The sequence below is a fragment of the Xenopus tropicalis genome, chromosome 8, assembly GCF_000004195.4.
Source record: "Xenopus tropicalis strain Nigerian chromosome 8, UCB_Xtro_10.0, whole genome shotgun sequence".
NCBI lineage: Eukaryota > Metazoa > Chordata > Amphibia > Anura > Pipidae > Xenopus > Xenopus tropicalis.
The window spans coordinates 15,415,605-15,431,239 of record NC_030684.2 but is presented as its reverse complement, the minus strand read 5'-3'; the positions used below and the strand labels follow the sequence as shown (position 1 = coordinate 15,431,239).

The 15,635-nt window shown below is 41.2% G+C and overlaps 3 protein-coding genes and 2 long non-coding RNA genes across 8 annotated transcripts in view; 3 read left to right on the top strand and 2 right to left on the bottom strand.

Annotated features, from left to right (window-relative positions):
* Nucleotides 1-2,972, bottom strand: part of LOC116406979 (coiled-coil domain-containing protein 77-like) — an 83,088-nt gene extending 80,116 nt beyond the window's left edge. For all 3 annotated transcript variants that reach the window (XM_031892271.1, XM_031892272.1, XM_031892270.1), the window contains exon 1: nucleotides 2,931-2,972. The gene's annotated coding sequence lies outside the window, so the exon portion shown is untranslated. The remainder of the gene's footprint in view (nucleotides 1-2,930) is intronic.
* LOC116406975 (serine/threonine-protein kinase mig-15-like) overlaps nucleotides 1-10,857 on the top strand; it is a 93,634-nt gene extending 82,777 nt beyond the window's left edge. Inside the window, exons 6-8 of the mRNA XM_031892251.1 lie at nucleotides 10,106-10,225; nucleotides 10,468-10,572; nucleotides 10,674-10,857. Of these exons, the coding sequence (XP_031748111.1) occupies nucleotides 10,106-10,225; nucleotides 10,468-10,572; nucleotides 10,674-10,823 (375 nt within the window). The 3' untranslated portion in view covers nucleotides 10,824-10,857. The remainder of the gene's footprint in view (nucleotides 1-10,105; nucleotides 10,226-10,467; nucleotides 10,573-10,673) is intronic.
* Nucleotides 3,171-4,585, top strand: LOC116407032. Its single transcript, XR_004220006.1, has 3 exons — nucleotides 3,171-3,225; nucleotides 4,256-4,291; nucleotides 4,424-4,585. It is a non-coding gene; the product is annotated as an uncharacterized LOC116407032 (long non-coding RNA).
* Nucleotides 10,858-10,870: 13 nt separating the features above from the next.
* LOC105945950 (serine/threonine-protein kinase dst4-like) lies at nucleotides 10,871-13,791 on the top strand. 2 transcript variants are annotated; one of them, XM_031892278.1, is made up of 5 exons: nucleotides 10,871-10,981; nucleotides 11,662-11,716; nucleotides 12,260-12,341; nucleotides 13,178-13,329; nucleotides 13,700-13,791. In XM_031892278.1, the coding sequence occupies exons 1-5, from the start codon at nucleotides 10,916-10,918 to the stop codon at nucleotides 13,711-13,713; spliced, it is 369 nt and encodes a 122-aa protein (XP_031748138.1). In that variant the 5' UTR covers nucleotides 10,871-10,915; the 3' UTR covers nucleotides 13,714-13,791. The 2 variants fall into 2 exon arrangements, with proteins under 2 accessions (XP_031748138.1, XP_031748137.1); XM_031892277.1 differs by lacking the exon at nucleotides 13,700-13,791 and having other exon boundaries at nucleotides 13,178-13,494.
* LOC116406994 lies at nucleotides 11,149-13,718 on the bottom strand. Its single transcript, XR_004219954.1, has 3 exons — nucleotides 13,160-13,718; nucleotides 12,139-12,355; nucleotides 11,149-11,312 (listed from the first exon to the last, which is right to left on the bottom strand). It is a non-coding gene; the product is annotated as an uncharacterized LOC116406994 (long non-coding RNA).
* Nucleotides 13,792-15,635: the final 1,844 nt, after the last annotated feature.

Below are 15,635 nucleotides of genomic sequence, written 5' to 3'. Positions count from 1 at the left end.
CGCTACCCACATGTGTTTAAACTACAATTCTCTCAGGTTGCGTTAGATTCAAAAACGCATTGTGTCATAATGACTTTACCTTCACGCAATATATGTATTATAATTGTTTATTATCATTATTGATGTAAGATTTACCAGACTTTCCCTCTACATACAGTCTGTAAATGGCTACTCTGGCAATGACTGGTCTCAGGAATTGATATTTTTGATTTCTGGGTCAGCCTAACAGGATCCGAATCACTAAAAAAATGAGCAACCAATCAGGTTCCTTCATCTTCCTTTTTATCTAATCATTAAAGCTAATGTTTGAATGGTGGCAATAACTTTACTGTTGAATTTGTTTTTATTTAATTTTTTTGCACCAAGTGATTTGCACCTTTCCCATCATGGATGTATATCTTGCCAAAAGATGGGCCGGGGGGGTTGACAGACGGGCTGGGCCAGCGTTAGTCCAAGTCTCGCGCGAGAGTCGGCAGGCAAGATTAAAAAGACCAACGGGCCAGATTAAAAAGACCAACGGGACGGATGTGGCCCGCGGGCCGCAGTTTGCCCACCCCTGATTTAGCCACTGGTTCTGTTCCTTATACAGGGGCACTTCTGCCATGGGATAAGGTGAAAACATTGGGTGCTCCAAACTAGCAATTTGACTCCCACTGCACCCTCTAAAATGTATGTGCTGGGGTGCCATTGGCTATATTACACTAATGTAAAATGCAGATCCGCACCCCATACCTTATATAAGACACAAGGTCAGAGGTGCAGGTGTTCTGCCTGGTACAGCCAGATACATGTACATTTGTTAGTATGTAAACCAAAGGCAGATTTGTATAGCCAGGGCCAGATTTCATTATAATGTGCCCCTAGTATACTGGGAAGGTGCTTCCATAGTCTTTATTTGATTTTAAATGAAAACAAATTAAAACTCATTAAACATTGTCCAATCCATCGCTGCCATAAAACCATCCAGAAAATATATATTTCTCTAATTCCAGGTCCTCAGTGATCCAGTCCTAATACTACTGCCCACTGAGACCAGGGAGGGGATCAGGGAATACACACAGGAGAAGCGGAGTAAAACTGGAAAGGATCATTCATTTATCTCTGAAAGAATCGCACATGTTCAGGAAATAGCAGCGGTGTACAACTATCAGAAAGGAGCCCCAACCTTTCTTACTCGTGAGCCACAGTCACATGTAAAGAGACATGCACATGCACCCAATACACCTGCAAGTCAGTTAGGCTAGGCTGTGGGGGGCAATAGGGTACATGGCAGGGGCCACACGTACAAGGCAATGCTCTGGGTACACAATAAGCTATGTATGTACTGCCCATCTAAGGGCAAACAAAGCCCATAAAAAGCTCACTCGTCAAAAGGGTACTATTCCCCTTTAACAGCAGCGCCTGTCATGTGATGTCACTGGGATGAGAGCTGCCTTCCCACTAGGAAAGGTTCAAGTATCAAATTTCAAGCTTCTTGTCATAATCAAATAACAAAGATGCATCATTACTGTAATGAAAGTGACAGTTGGTACAGTCCATGGTTGCCATGGTAGTGAGAGGTAAGCGTGCATCACCTTTGCTCCACTATTTACACAGTGGAGCAAAGAAATTGTGATGTCAATGTGATGTCAATGTGATGTCAATGTGATGGGAGCTGCCTTCACTCTAGGAAAGTGACAGTTGGTACAGTCCGTTGGTTGCCATTGCAGTGAGAGGTAAGCGTGCATCTCCTCTGATAGATTTTTTGCCTAAAAACCCTTATTTTAGCTAAAAAGAGGGGCAATAGTTGGGTGACTCCCCCCCCCAGACTAGGGGATGTTGCTCCTGTCAACGATTTTAGTGAATTTGGAGAATTGTCCCCTAAAATGGGCTTTGCAGGCGCCTTTACTCCCAGCGCTGGTTGGGAGACACAGACCCAGGGTTGGGCAGTACTGACAGGCTGCTAAGAGTTTTGCCCCTCTGCCCCCGGGTATCTGCCCTGCCCTTATGTACCAGCCTTAATGTGTAACTGAATGTAAGGCAATAAATACCAATACGTTTCCCTATTACAGAATACTGAGTGTCAGTAAGCGTGAGATTTGGGGGGAACACTTTGAATGGGGCCCCTGACCCAATGTTGCACCTTAAAAGGGTAAATGCATTATCCGTGAAGCTGACTTGCCCTTTTTATTCCCGTCTCTATACAGATTGCTGCAGTGAGCGACTCTGCGACGGTGCTTATCCAGTTTTTTTGGATAGTTTTTTTTTTCTGGCTTCTCCTCAATTCACATTTTCCACCCTTAGTGAACGAGCCTAGAGGAGAGCCAGAACCTATTGAGGGGGCCCCTTAGGGTTCCCCGGCCCTGGGCCGGCCGGCCGCCCCCCCCCCGTTCCATCTGTTTTTTCTCTGGAGCATCATATGAGAGGTAATGTAGCAAATCCAGTTTATGATTTCTCCTACAGCAAGTCTCCCCCGCATCAAAAATTAACTGTACATAGAACACAGTACAGGTATAGGACCTGTTATCCAGAATGCTCAGGACATGGGGTAGTCCGGATAAGGGATCCTTCTGTAATTTGGATCTCCATACCATAAGTCTGCTAAAAATCATTTAAAAATTGAATAAACCCAATAGGGCTGTTCTGCCCCAATAAGGGGTAATTATATCTTAGTTGGGACCAAGTAAAGGTACTGTTTTATTATTACAGAGAAAAGGGAATAATTTAACCATTAAATAAACCCAATAGGGCTGTTCTGCCCCAATAAGGGGTAATTATATCTTAGTTGGGATCAAGTACAGGTACTGTTTTATTATTACAGAGAAAAGGGAAATCAGTTTTAAAATTCTGAATTATTTGACTAAAATAGAGTCTATGGGAGAAGGGATTTATGGATAATGGGTTTCCGGATATGGGGTCCGATACCTGTACAGATAAAAAGGAAATCATACCTGTATTGGGAAATGCTAAAGTGATGTTTTTCATTTTGTCTTCATAGAAACAACATGTTCAAGCGGCTGAAGTGCTGTTTCTCTTGCTTCGGCAAGGTAAGGGCTTCATCTCTTTCTGCTGTAACAGGACATATTTCATTCTGTGGGAAACTTCATGTGTCACTGAATACTCACTCCTCCATTTATTGCATTATAGTTTTCCTATTTGTGCTTTTATTTTCTCTGATAAAACTTTTTTTCTTCATTACAGAGGAAACGAAAGCGGGCAGATGATCCAACGCCAGAATCTGCCATGGTAAGAACTGGGCAACATCATTTCCTAAACACCATTTTCCTACCTACTTGTGTTATCAAAGCCGTGTTATTTCCTTGCCTATAGATTTCTATGCACAATAACCTTGATGAGGCTGCACTATGTACACAGGGACCCATTTACAGGTTAGGGACCCATTATCCAGAATGCTCAGGACCTAGGGTTTTCCGGATAAGAGGTCTTTCCGTAATTCGGATCTCATACCTAAAGTCGGCTAAAACATTATTTAAACAGTAATTAAACCCAATAGAATTGTTTTGCCCCCAATAAAGGGTAATTATATCTTAGTTGGGATCAAGTACAGGTACTGTTTTATTATTACAGAGAAAAGGGAATTATTTAACCATTAAATAAACCCAATAGGGCTGTTCTGCCCCCAATAAGGGGTAATTATATCTTAGCTGGGATCAAGTACAGGTACTGTTTTATTATTACAGAGAAAAGGGAATCATTTAACCATTAAATAAACCCAATAGGGCTGTTCTGCCCCCAATAAGGGGTAATTATATCTTAGTTGGGATCAAGTACAGGTACTGTTTTATTATTACAGAGAAAAAGGAAATGATTTTTAAAAATGTGAATTATTCAATTAAAATGGTGTCTATGGGAGATGGCCTTTCCGTAATTCGGAAATGTCTGGATAATGGGTTTCCGGATAAGGGGTCGAATACCTGTACTAAGGTTTCCTGAGAAAAGCTTGCAATTCTTTACGTTTTGTTTTTATTTTGTCTTGAAAACTTTAAGATAATTTAGAGTACTTTCTCTGAAAATTCGAGATTTTCTTTTTAAAAACCATAAACGTATAAAACTTTATATGACTTTTTTTGACTGGCAAAAAGTGCGCCAGGTTTAAGCTGGTACCATCATTTGGACCTGGCAACGCCGTTTGCCACATGAGTAATAAATAATTCAATAATAAAACACCTGTCCCTGTATATTACATATAACTGATTTTAACTTCTTTCTAAAAAGCTCAGTTAATTTGATAACTTGACTTTTATCTCTTTACCAGGAACAACCAGAAATCCCTGGCAAAAACACCTGCCAAGTAAGTAGTAAAAAATATACATGAAATGGTTTGGTTTTTGGTAGTTTAGTGAATTTGTATTGTACCGGGTCTTTTTTAGATACCAAACTACAGAGTTATAGTAAACTGATCAGGTAACTTTATTTCTCTTAGGAGGAGAATACAGAGCCAGACTTGAAGCCGGCGATAGAGAACTGCCGGGTAAGCGTAAGAGAGGGGAGGAGAGTTGGGGCAAATGAAAATCACCCTATATTTTATACAAGACTGTATATTAGCTTCTTTATTACAACGAGCACATTTTTCTCTTACCTTTTCTTTAATCAGGAGACTCCAGAAATCCTGGACATGAAGATCTGTCAGGTAAGGAAAAATAATAGGGTCACAACAGAGAAAGACATTTTAGATTCACTTTGGGGGAGGCAATTTGTTAGGTACCGACGACTTCAGCGTTGGTGAGTCTGTCCCACCTCCTTATTATGCCCTGTGTTACACAGCAACATACACCTTCTATTTCTCATATATTTATATCAAATAACACTTTCCCAAACTTTGCTTTACTTTCAGCCTTGAGAAATATTTTTACAATCTTTATTTCTGTCTTAAACAGGATGAAGAAGTGACTGGGCAGGAGAGCCCCGACACCGGCCCCTGCCACTCACAGGTAAGCAGAAAATAACACATGAATGAAAAAGATGCATTTTTATCATCTTCTCTGCTGATCTGAGGTTTTCTTTCTTAACCAGGAACCCTTGGAAGAGCAGGAGGACCCTCCAATCAACACCTGCGAGGTACGGGGGCCTAAATGTTTGCAGGGGTCCCAATGTGTTTTTATTTGAGCTACAGGGTTCATGAATAATATCTGTAAAGGATAATATTCATATTTACCTAACAGGGAACCTTATCTACTAACATAGTGTAACTGAGGCTAACTTGCCCAAATGCAGTTGCCCATACCAACCAGTCAGCATCTGTTACTTAGCGGTCTTCTATCTTGTATAAATTAGAAAATGAAAAAAACATGATTGGCTGCTATGATTACATACCCTCATACATTGTAACTCATAGGCTACTGCCGGGGAGGGGAGAGTAGGGGCAAATAAAAATCACCCTATATTTTATGTAAGACTGTATATTAGCTTCTTTAAAACAGAAATAACACTGTGCAACATCTTTCTCTTACCTTTTTTTAATCAGGAGACTCCAGAAATCCTGGACATGAAGATCTGTCAGGTAAGAAAAAATAATAGGGTCACAACAGAGAAAGACATTTTAGATTCACTTTGGGGGGGCAATTTGTTAGGTACCGACAACCAGCGTTGGTGAGTCTGTCCCACCTCCTTATTATGCCCTGTGTTACACAGCAACATACACCTTCTATTTCTCATATATTTATATCAAATAACACTTTCCCACACTTTGCTTGACTTTCAGCCTTGAGAAATATTTTTACAATCTTTATTTCTGTCTTAAACAGGATGAAGAAGTGATTGGGCAGGAGAGCCCTGACACCAGCCCCTGCCACTCACAGGTAAGCAGAAAATAACACATGAATGAAAAAGATGCATTTTTATCATCTTCTCTGCTGATCTGAGGTTTTCTTTCTTAACCAGGAACCCTTGGAAGAGCAGGAGGACCCTCGAATCAACACCTGCGAGGTACGGGGGCCTAAATGTTTGCAGGGGTCCCAATGTGTTTTTATTTGAGCTACAGGGTTCATGAATAATATCTGTAAAGGATAATATTCATATTTACCTAACAGGGAACCTTATCTACTAACATAGTGTAACTGAGGCTAACTTGCCCAAATGCAGTTGCCCATACCAACCAGTCAGCATCTGTTACTTAGTGGTTTTCTATCTTGTATAAATTATAAAATAAAAAAAATATGATTGGCTGCTATGATTACATACCCTCATACAATGTAACTCATAGGCTACTGCCGGGGAGGGGAGAGTAGGGGCAAATAAAAAATAACCCCATATTTTATGCAAGACTGTATATTAGCTTTTTTAAAATGGAAATTACAACGTGCAACATCTTTCTCTTACCTTTTTTAATCAGGAGACTCCAGAAATCGTCGACACGGAGAGCTGTCAGGTAAGGAAAAATAATAGGGTCACAATAGAGAAATAAATTTTAGATTCACTTTGGGGGGGCAATTTGTTAGGCACCGACGACTTCCCAAACTTTTGCTTGGGAAAAGCTATAATGCACAAACTGATACCATTTATTAAATGTACTTGCATTTTACTGTCTTTTAACCAGGATTGTGAAGAACCAGCTGAGGCGAGCAGCTACAAGGTAATAACCAATGAGAGAAAAAAGACACTGATCATAATTCATTATATAATTAAAGTAATAAAATTGATTTATTTGATTATATTCTCTACTGAATTGAGTTGATCTTATACAATGATGTTTTCTTGTTTGACTAGGAACCCTTGGAAAGCTGTGAGGAACCTCAGCTAGAGACCTTTGAGGTAAGCAGCAATGAATTGTATTTTGAATGATCATTTTGCCCTCAATATAACATTATAGCTTTTTAAACCTATTTGGGGCCCTACATCTCCCAAACTCCTATATAGGCCCCATTCCACCCATGCCTAAATGTTAGTTGTTTCTTAACAGAAAGGCCAGAACCAAATGTAACAACCATCCACCCCACTACGTAGCTCTGATTTATGGGTAATGCAAATGTAGATGTTTGGGTGTTGCATTTCTTCTTTAATTGTGGGTACAGTTCATTTATTAACATATATTAACAATAGAAAAAGATATTTTAAAAGAATATCAAATGCAGATTCACTTTGGGGAGGCAATTTGTTGACTTCAGCGTTGGTGAGTCTGTCCCACCTCCTTATTATGCCCTGTGTTACACAGCAACATACTCCTTCTATTTCTCACATATTTATATCAAATAACACTTTTACACACTTTGCTTTTAGCCATAAAAATTTGTTTTACAATATTTTTCTGTTTTAAACAGGAGGAAGACGTGACTGGGCAGGAGAGCCCCGACACCGGCCCCTGCCACTCACAGGTAAGCAGAAAATAACACATGAATGAAAAAGATGCATTTTTATCATCTTCTCTGCTGATCTGAGGTTTTCCTTCTTAACCAGGAACCCTTGGAAGAGAGTGGAGACCCTCCAATCAACACCTGTGAGGTACGGGGGCCAAAAAGTTTGCAGGGGTCCCAATGTGTTTTTATTTCAGCTACAGGGTTCATGAACAATATCTGTAAAGGATAATAATCACATTTACCTAACAGGGAACCTTATCTACTAACATAGTTTAACTGAGGCTAACTTGCCCAAATGCAGTTGCCCATACCAACCAGTCAGCATCTGTTACTTAGCGGCCTTCTATCTTGTATAAATTAGAAAATGAAAAAACTATGATTGGCTGCTATGATTACATCCACTCATACAATGTAACTCATAGGCTACTGCCAGGGAGGGGAGAGTAGGGGCAAATAAAAATCCCCCTGTATTTTATGCAAGACTGTATATTAGCTTCTTTATTACAACGTGAAACATCTTTCTCTTACCTTTTCTTTATTAAGGAGACTCCAGAAATCCTGGAACCGGACATCTGCCAGGTAAGAAAAAATAATAGGGTCACAATAGAGAAAGACATTTTAGATTCACTTTGGGGGAGCAATTTGTTAACACAGGCTGGGAATCCGACCCCATGTCCCTAAATACTTGATGTGCCGGCGCCCCGAGCCATTGCGCTGCCTTGGGTTTAGGCAAACAGAGTGGATTTTGGTGGGAAACTCCTGAGTATAGCTCCAGCCAACACAATGGCTCCAGGTGCAGGCACAGCAATAAGCTTTTTGGGGTACAGGGGGAAGATATTCAGCCTGAGTTTAATCTCAGGCCGAGAATCCACCACATCTGCCATTCCCCCTATACAAGTAAATAAGCACCACTCTGTCGGGCTCATTTACAGCCTCAAGTTGTGGTTGAGCAAAAAATGGTGCAGTTATTGCTTAAACTGATACCATTTATTAAATGTACTTGCATTTTTCTGTCTTTTATCCAGGATTGTGAAGAACCAGCTGAGGCGAGCAGCTACAAGGTAATAACCAATGAGAAGAAAAAGACACTGATCATAATTCATTATATAATTAAAGTAATTGAACAGATTTATTTGATCATATTCTCTACTGAATTGAGTTGATCTTATACAATGATGTTTTCTTCTTTAACTAGGAACCCTTGGAAAGCTGTGAGGAACCTCAGCTAGAGACCATTGAGGTAAGCAGCAATGAATTAAATACCAAACAAAAAAAGCCACTTTGAGTTGGCAATTTAAGCCCCTCTGACTAACACTAACATTGGGGGGGTTAGGTTCTGCAGAGTTTGCAGCCACCAATCAAATGCACAAGTAAGGGAGCAGGGAGCCACTGGGGCTCTGTACTTACTAATGTTGCCAAACTGTATTTATATTTCCCAGGAGTCACCGATGGAAACTGGCCCCGACACCGGCCAAACAGAGAGCTCAGCAACAAAACTGAGTGAGAAGAAGGTGGAGGAAATTAAGGAGGTTTGAGCTGAATTTAATACTTTTCTCTCAATATATCATTAAACCATTTTAAACCTATTCGGGCCCCGTGCAGGCCCCCAATCCCACCACATCATACAAACTCTTATGTAGGCCCCATTCCACTCTTACCTGAATGTTAAATGCACAAGTGCTCAGTGGGGCAGTTGGTCACCACTTTTTGCCTCCGTTACAGCCTCTCAGACCTTCCACATCTCTCTTTGCCCTTCTAGAACATGCAGACTAAAGCCAAGATCCAGGCTTCACTATACATAGTCCTGCAATCAGAGGATTTTTTCATACAGAGGGTTCTCCGTTAGCTGGGGATTTACTTTAAGAATGAATGAATCCTTTCCTTGTTCTACAAAATATAATGTTAGCAGTTGCGCAAAATGAGTTGCTCTGATTAAACCCTTTTTTTTTCTCTTCCTCAGGAGGATAACATCACCCCACTCTCGGAGAAATACCCAGTAAGTAGCTGTAAAGCTGTATTTTGCCACAACATTCACAGTTTGGCTTCCATTTTCCAGCCCAAAGCCTTCCACCCTGTTTCACAAGTTCCTCCTATACCTTCTGTGCTTCTCTCATGTTACAAAGGTTATTTGTCCAGCTGAATAATATTAGTTTGATTATCACATTTTCAAATACAATGTTATTTTTCAGGAGCCCGGGAGGTATTTGAAACTAGGGGAGCCAATCGGGCAGGACCCCAACGGAGTCGTCTACATTGTAAGATATTTTATTCAGTGTTAAAATGAGGCATTTTGTGTCATGCTTTTGGGTAATTCTGTCCATTGGTTGTGCTCTCTACAGCTTTGTTCTTTCCATATTTACATGCTACTGTATAGCTTTTTGCTTTCCCATAGCGTTCCGTTAGTAATGATCACTGAGCTTCTTTCCCTACTTTTGTAACAGGGATGGCACCAAAGAAAACAACTGGAAGTGGCCATTATAATAATTAAACATCAGAAGGTAATGTGTCTTCATGATTACTCTAATTAGATACTAATTAGTATTTTGTTATACCTACATTATAGTTATCAGTAGAAAGAGAACTTGCTAACCAAATACAGTCAGTGAAATACCCTGGCCCCTAATAACTATGTAACAGTAAAATAACAAATGCAGTTTGATATAAAAGAACACAAGGGGTCTCGGTCATATTATACAATACTCACGTAGGGATATTACAAAGCTGTCATTTTTCATAACGACAAGTTAGGTTGGGGTGTTTGAAACTGTTATTGTATCCATTTTATTTACCTTGTTTCTTTTGTTTGAAACTAGAAGCAACAGGAGATCAAGAAAGAAGTCGAAATCCTGCAAATTGTATCTGGCCACCAAAACATCGTCGACTTCTATGGGGCCTTTTATCATAAGGCCTCATCAAAACATGGAGGACTATGGGTAAGGAAGTGTTGATTCAGAGAGGTTACACATTTATGCAGCAAACATGCCAATTGTAACTGATCTAATACACAAGCTAGCATTTTGGATCCATACATGATCCAGTTTGGTAAGAAAGAGTCAGATTTAGCTGATACTGCAGTCCCCCCAAGACTTAAAGCCACAAAGCCTTTTCCTCGGGTTCCCAATAAAATTGTAGGTAACTAAAATAGTTGGCCAAATATTCTTTCTTTATCTTCTAGATTGCTACAGAGCTTTGTACCGGTGCGACTGTAGAAGAGCTAATTGCCACCAAAAGGACCTTAGGCGAAAGATGGATCGCCTATATTTGCAAGAGTGTGATAACGGTAGGTCACCTGTTAAACTCCTTCCTGCTATTCTCATATTTCTAATTAATCAAAGAGTACAAAATATTTATATACTTACTTTTGCTTTCTTGATTTCTCAGGGCCTTAACCATCTGGAAGAGAAGAATATAATCCATCACGACATCAAGCCCGAACACATTGTCATCTCCTCATCCGGAGAAGTGAAGATCGGTAAGCGACACAAGGATATTTTTTTCTCCGTGGTGTTTACTGCTGGCTTGTATTTCTAACTAAACATTAACATTCCTGCTTTTGTCATACAATTTTAGGTGAGTTTTGCTTTGCGACCATCGGAGGAAGGAGCGCCAGCACTTCGGGGACCATGGCATACATGGCTCCGGAAGTACTGGCTCATTTTGCCCAAAACAGCGGCGAATATGACCATAAGGTATTGTCATGTCTTCTCTCTCTTTTTAGCTTAGAGTTAGGGGCATATTTAGCAAAATGTGAGATTACACAGAAAAACTCACTTTCTATTCATTCCTATGGGATTTTTAGAAGCCAATTTATCAATGAATGAAAGTTAGAACTCACCATTTGATAAATACACTTCTAAAAATCCCATAGAAAGGAATAGAACGTGGGCGAGTTTTATATATTAAGCTTTAAACTATGTCACTTACACAGGGTGAACTGCGTGTAAATGTTCCACTCGCTTTACTTACCCCTCTCATAACAGAGAATCCAGAGCCGTAATGTGGTTTCTGTGATACGAGAATCTGAAATGAGAGAGTGAAATGCATTTTAAGTGCAGGACACAAGAATAATAGAAACCAACTCCATTAGACTGCTTATGCTTTATGGGGATGTCACACTCCATGTAACACTCCAGACTCTCAGTTTGGGGTATTTGGGGACATTTTCTAGACATAAAAGTCACAGCAATTCACTACTGGATTATAGGCTTCTAATGGATTTGTTATTGTGCAAGCCAAATAGAATCACTATCAGGGTGTTGGTGGATAGGTATCAGAAGTATCCAAATCATCTGCAACTGCAATTATTTTCATGTACTCTGTGTATAATCTTCTCTAATACTCGTCTTTTCCCCCATATTGTAATATCCAGGCTGACATCTGGTCACTAGGGATTGCAGCCATTCAAATGGCGGAAGGACATCTCCGTAAGTAAACCCTAGAGTGTGTGTGTGTACTGTACTGCATGTAGAACTGTTATTAGAATGGGCAGGGGGCATTTATGTGTCACGCCGTAACATAAATATTACTATTATAGAGTAAATATTAAAAACAAAGGGGCCGATTAACTAACATTTGAATTTCCTGTGTTTCAATAATACACAATTTTTTGAGGCAAAGAAACTGGAATTTGACTTTTCAAACCTGAAAATGTACCCATTTAATAAGAGTTTAAAACAGAAATTTAAAGAACTGGTAACTAAAACCTGGCAAGTACATTTGTAGGTCAATGAGGAAATAATATTTCCCATTTTTAAGCTATTTAAATATGCAAGGTTTGGTAATAACTTATTTCCCGATTCCCAATTCAATTTTGCAAACATGCCGGTTGAGGAAAAAAAATACACACACAATTGAGTTAGAGAATTTACAGGATTCAAAAAAGCTTAAATATGCCAATTTAAGCAAATCGCCCCCAAATGTTGTATTCATCAGTCATCATGTTTATGTGTTGTATCTTTCCATCCCAGCATTCAGAAGACTTCCCAAGCAGAAGCTGATCCAGAGAATAACAACCGGTCCCATTCCATCATTATCATCAAGGGGCAATTGGTGAGTCCCTTTCACTAGAATAGCAAAAGGCAGCAAGAGGGTAGAATAGGCAGTTAGGTGGGGAGGGTGGGGAAATGGAATAGGCAGTTAGGTGGGGAGGGTGGGGAAATGGAATAGGCAGTTAGGTGGGGAGGGTGGGGAAATGGAATAGCCAGTTAGGTGGGGAGGGTGGGGAAATGGAATAGGCAGTTAGGTGGGGAGGGTGGGGAAATGGAAAGCGTGTAAGAAGGTGTGTGAATGAGTCAGGAAAGGTGGAGAAATGGGCAAGGTAGACTTTATGGTGAGGGGGACATTGGGATATGACATAAAGTAAGGATGGGGAAGGGATAAATGGGAAATAAGTGAGGGCAGGTAAATGCTGTGAGATGCCATAGGCAGTGGCTATTTATTGGGCTGGGGGGGCTGTTTTGGCCTCTGTGGATATGAAATGCCAGGGCCTATTTTGAATCCCAGTCCGGGCTGAAATAAGGGTGAAGGTGATGCGTAATATGTGTAGCTCTATGCGCAAACGCAGACTCTCGTGCTGAGCTTGAGCTCTTGGGGCCGGTATCTGGCAGCCAATACAAGCCGGGCTAAGATATAGGCAAAACCAGAGAGACAGTAATTTGGTCACAGGTAAATGTACCCTTATAATTCAGGGTTCATAAGTAAGTGCAATAGCCCCCCATTTCAGGCAGAGCAGTGGAACCCTTAGAAGGGAAGGGGCTCACCCCCTATTGCTGCCTGTGCTGTGATTGGGTTGGGTACAGAGCGGCAGGATCAGGGAGTCGTCACACTGTGAACTCTGGGAAATGTAACACAAACAATTATCATTTTACCACCGTTTTTTTTTCCAGGAGTGACGAGTTCCGCTTCTTCATCAGCGAGTGCCTGCAGAGAGACCCAGGCAGGAGACCATCTGCAAGGCAGCTCCTCACGCACCCTTTCATTGCCGAGCTCCGGGGTGAAAGGGGGGTGCAGAGGAATATCGCCCAACACCTGCACAGAGGTAGGGGAACTGCTCATTCTCATTATAGTTCATGTGATGCACAGACTGTAATCATTTACTGTTCCCATTCCTACAATATTCTCCTGCTTTCCTACATACAATATCATTCTATAACTAAAGCCACCAAGAATAAAGACTAAGATTGGATTAGGGCAGAGCTCACTAAACTGGGCTAAATCTACAGGAGAGACAAACATCTGAGAGGGGAGAACATGTTATTATTAGACAGTTGTAGTTGGCCTTTAAATTAGCAGCAAAAGGGAACGTGATATAAAACATGCATATAAATGCAAAGAGTAACAAGGAACAAATTGCAGAATTATTATATACTCACCTACTCCATGGATAACACTGAACAATCTCTCCTTAGGAACGAGGCACTGAAACGAAAACAACGAGGCAGCCATCGGGGGAGGGTCGGGGGCATAAATAGGGGGCCTAATTACCATCCTTGGGCCCCCACAAACATCTTTAACATCGTGGTCCCGATGGCAGCCCTCCATGTTCTCTTCATCAGGGAAACAGCATCTTCTAATATCTAGTAGAATTAAGTCTAAAACAACTGGACTTTTCTGAGTTTTTCTTGAAAACGTTTCACCACTCATCCGAGTGGCTTCTTCAGTTCAAATGACTGGTAGGGAATTCCCCGGTATTTAAACTCTTGATGGTAGTAGAGTCACAGACATCCAATCACAATGGTTCCATTGAACTTGTTCAGTTAGGTGTTAGCTGAAACTGACAGGTGTAAGAAGGTATGATCCAATCACAATGGTACCAAGATTCTCATTGATGAAGGTGTTAATCCTTCAAAGTACATGACTGGAAGTGTGAACTGTTGTGAAACTGCCGGGGTAAGGATGTCAACGCGCCATTGTATGTTGGTGACAAGCGGTGTCTCAGGCCCCCTCCTCTGTTCAGGGATGGTTTTTCCAGGTTGGCATAAATGGCCTCTTTCACACCTCTTTCAAACCATCTGTCCTCTCGGTCCAAAATATGCACGTTACTGTCCTCAAAAGAGTGACCTTTTTCTTTGAGGTGTAGATAGACCGCTGAGTCTTGTCCTGAGGAGTTTGCCCGCCTATGTTGGGCCATTCTCTTACAGAGAGGTTGTTTTGTCTCCCCAATGTATAAGTCTGAGCACTCTTCACTACACTGGACAGCATAGACCACATTACTTTTCATGTGCTTGGGTGTTGGGTCTTTCGGGTGCACCAGCTTCTGTCTCAGGGTGTTGCTGGGTTTGAAAAACACAGGAATGCGATGTTTGTTGAAAATTCTCCTAAGTTTTTCTGATGTTCCAGCAACATATGGAATGACTATGTTGTTTCGCCTGCTGTGTTCCTCCCTTCTGTTTGTAGGTCTGGTCTTTCTGTTGGTCTTTGATTTGGTTTTGATGAAGGCCCAGTCTGGGTACCCACAAGTTTTCAGAGCTCCTTTTAGATGTTTATATTCTTTCTCCTTGGCCTCTGCATTGGATGCCACAGTTTCAGCCCGATGATGTAGAGTCCTAATTACACCCAGTTTATGTTCCAAAGGGTGGTGGGAATCAAACAGCAAGTACTGGCCTGTGTGGGTGGTGATTCCCACCACCCTTTGGAACATAAACTGGGTGTAATTAGGACTCTACATCATCGGGCTGAAACTGTGGCATCCAATGCAGAGGCCAAGGAGAAAGAATATAAACATCTAAAAGGAGCTCTGAAAACTTGTGGGTACCCAGACTGGGCCTTCATCAAAACCAAATCAAAGACCAACAGAAAGACCAGACCTACAAACAGAAGGGAGGAACACAGCAGGCGAAACAACATAGTCATTCCATATGTTGCTGGAACATCAGAAAAACTTAGGAGAATTTTCAACAAACATCGCATTCCTGTGTTTTTCAAACCCAGCAACACCCTGAGACAGAAGCTGGTGCACCCGAAAGACCCAACACCCAAGCACATGAAAAGTAATGTGGTCTATGCTGTCCAGTGTAGTGAAGAGTGCTCAGACTTATACATTGGGGAGACAAAACAACCTCTCTGTAAGAGAATGGCCCAACATAGGCGGGCAAACTCCTCAGGACAAGACTCAGCGGTCTATCTACACCTCAAAGAAAAAGGTCACTCTTTTGAGGACAGTAACGTGCATATTTTGGACCGAGAGGACAGATGGTTTGAAAGAGGTGTGAAAGAGGCCATTTATGCCAACCTGGAAAAAACCATCCCTGAACAGAGGAGGGGGCCTGAGACACCGCTTGTCACCAACATACAATGGCGCGTTGACATCCTTACCCCGGCAGTTTCACAACAGTTCACACTTCC

What these genes read in the sequence shown, in the direction of transcription:
- LOC105945950 (XM_031892277.1), top strand. Translation starts at nt 10,916, where the DNA reads ATGGCATACATGGCTCCGGAAGTACTGGCTCATTTTGCCCAAAACAGC. An exon ending in GCGGCGAATATGACCATAAG is followed by an intron (nt 10,982 to 11,661) that starts GTATTGTCATGT and finishes TGTAATATCCAG; the next exon opens with GCTGACATCTGGTCACTAGG. An exon ending in AATGGCGGAAGGACATCTCC is followed by an intron (nt 11,717 to 12,259) that starts GTAAGTAAACCC and finishes TTTCCATCCCAG; the next exon opens with CATTCAGAAGACTTCCCAAG.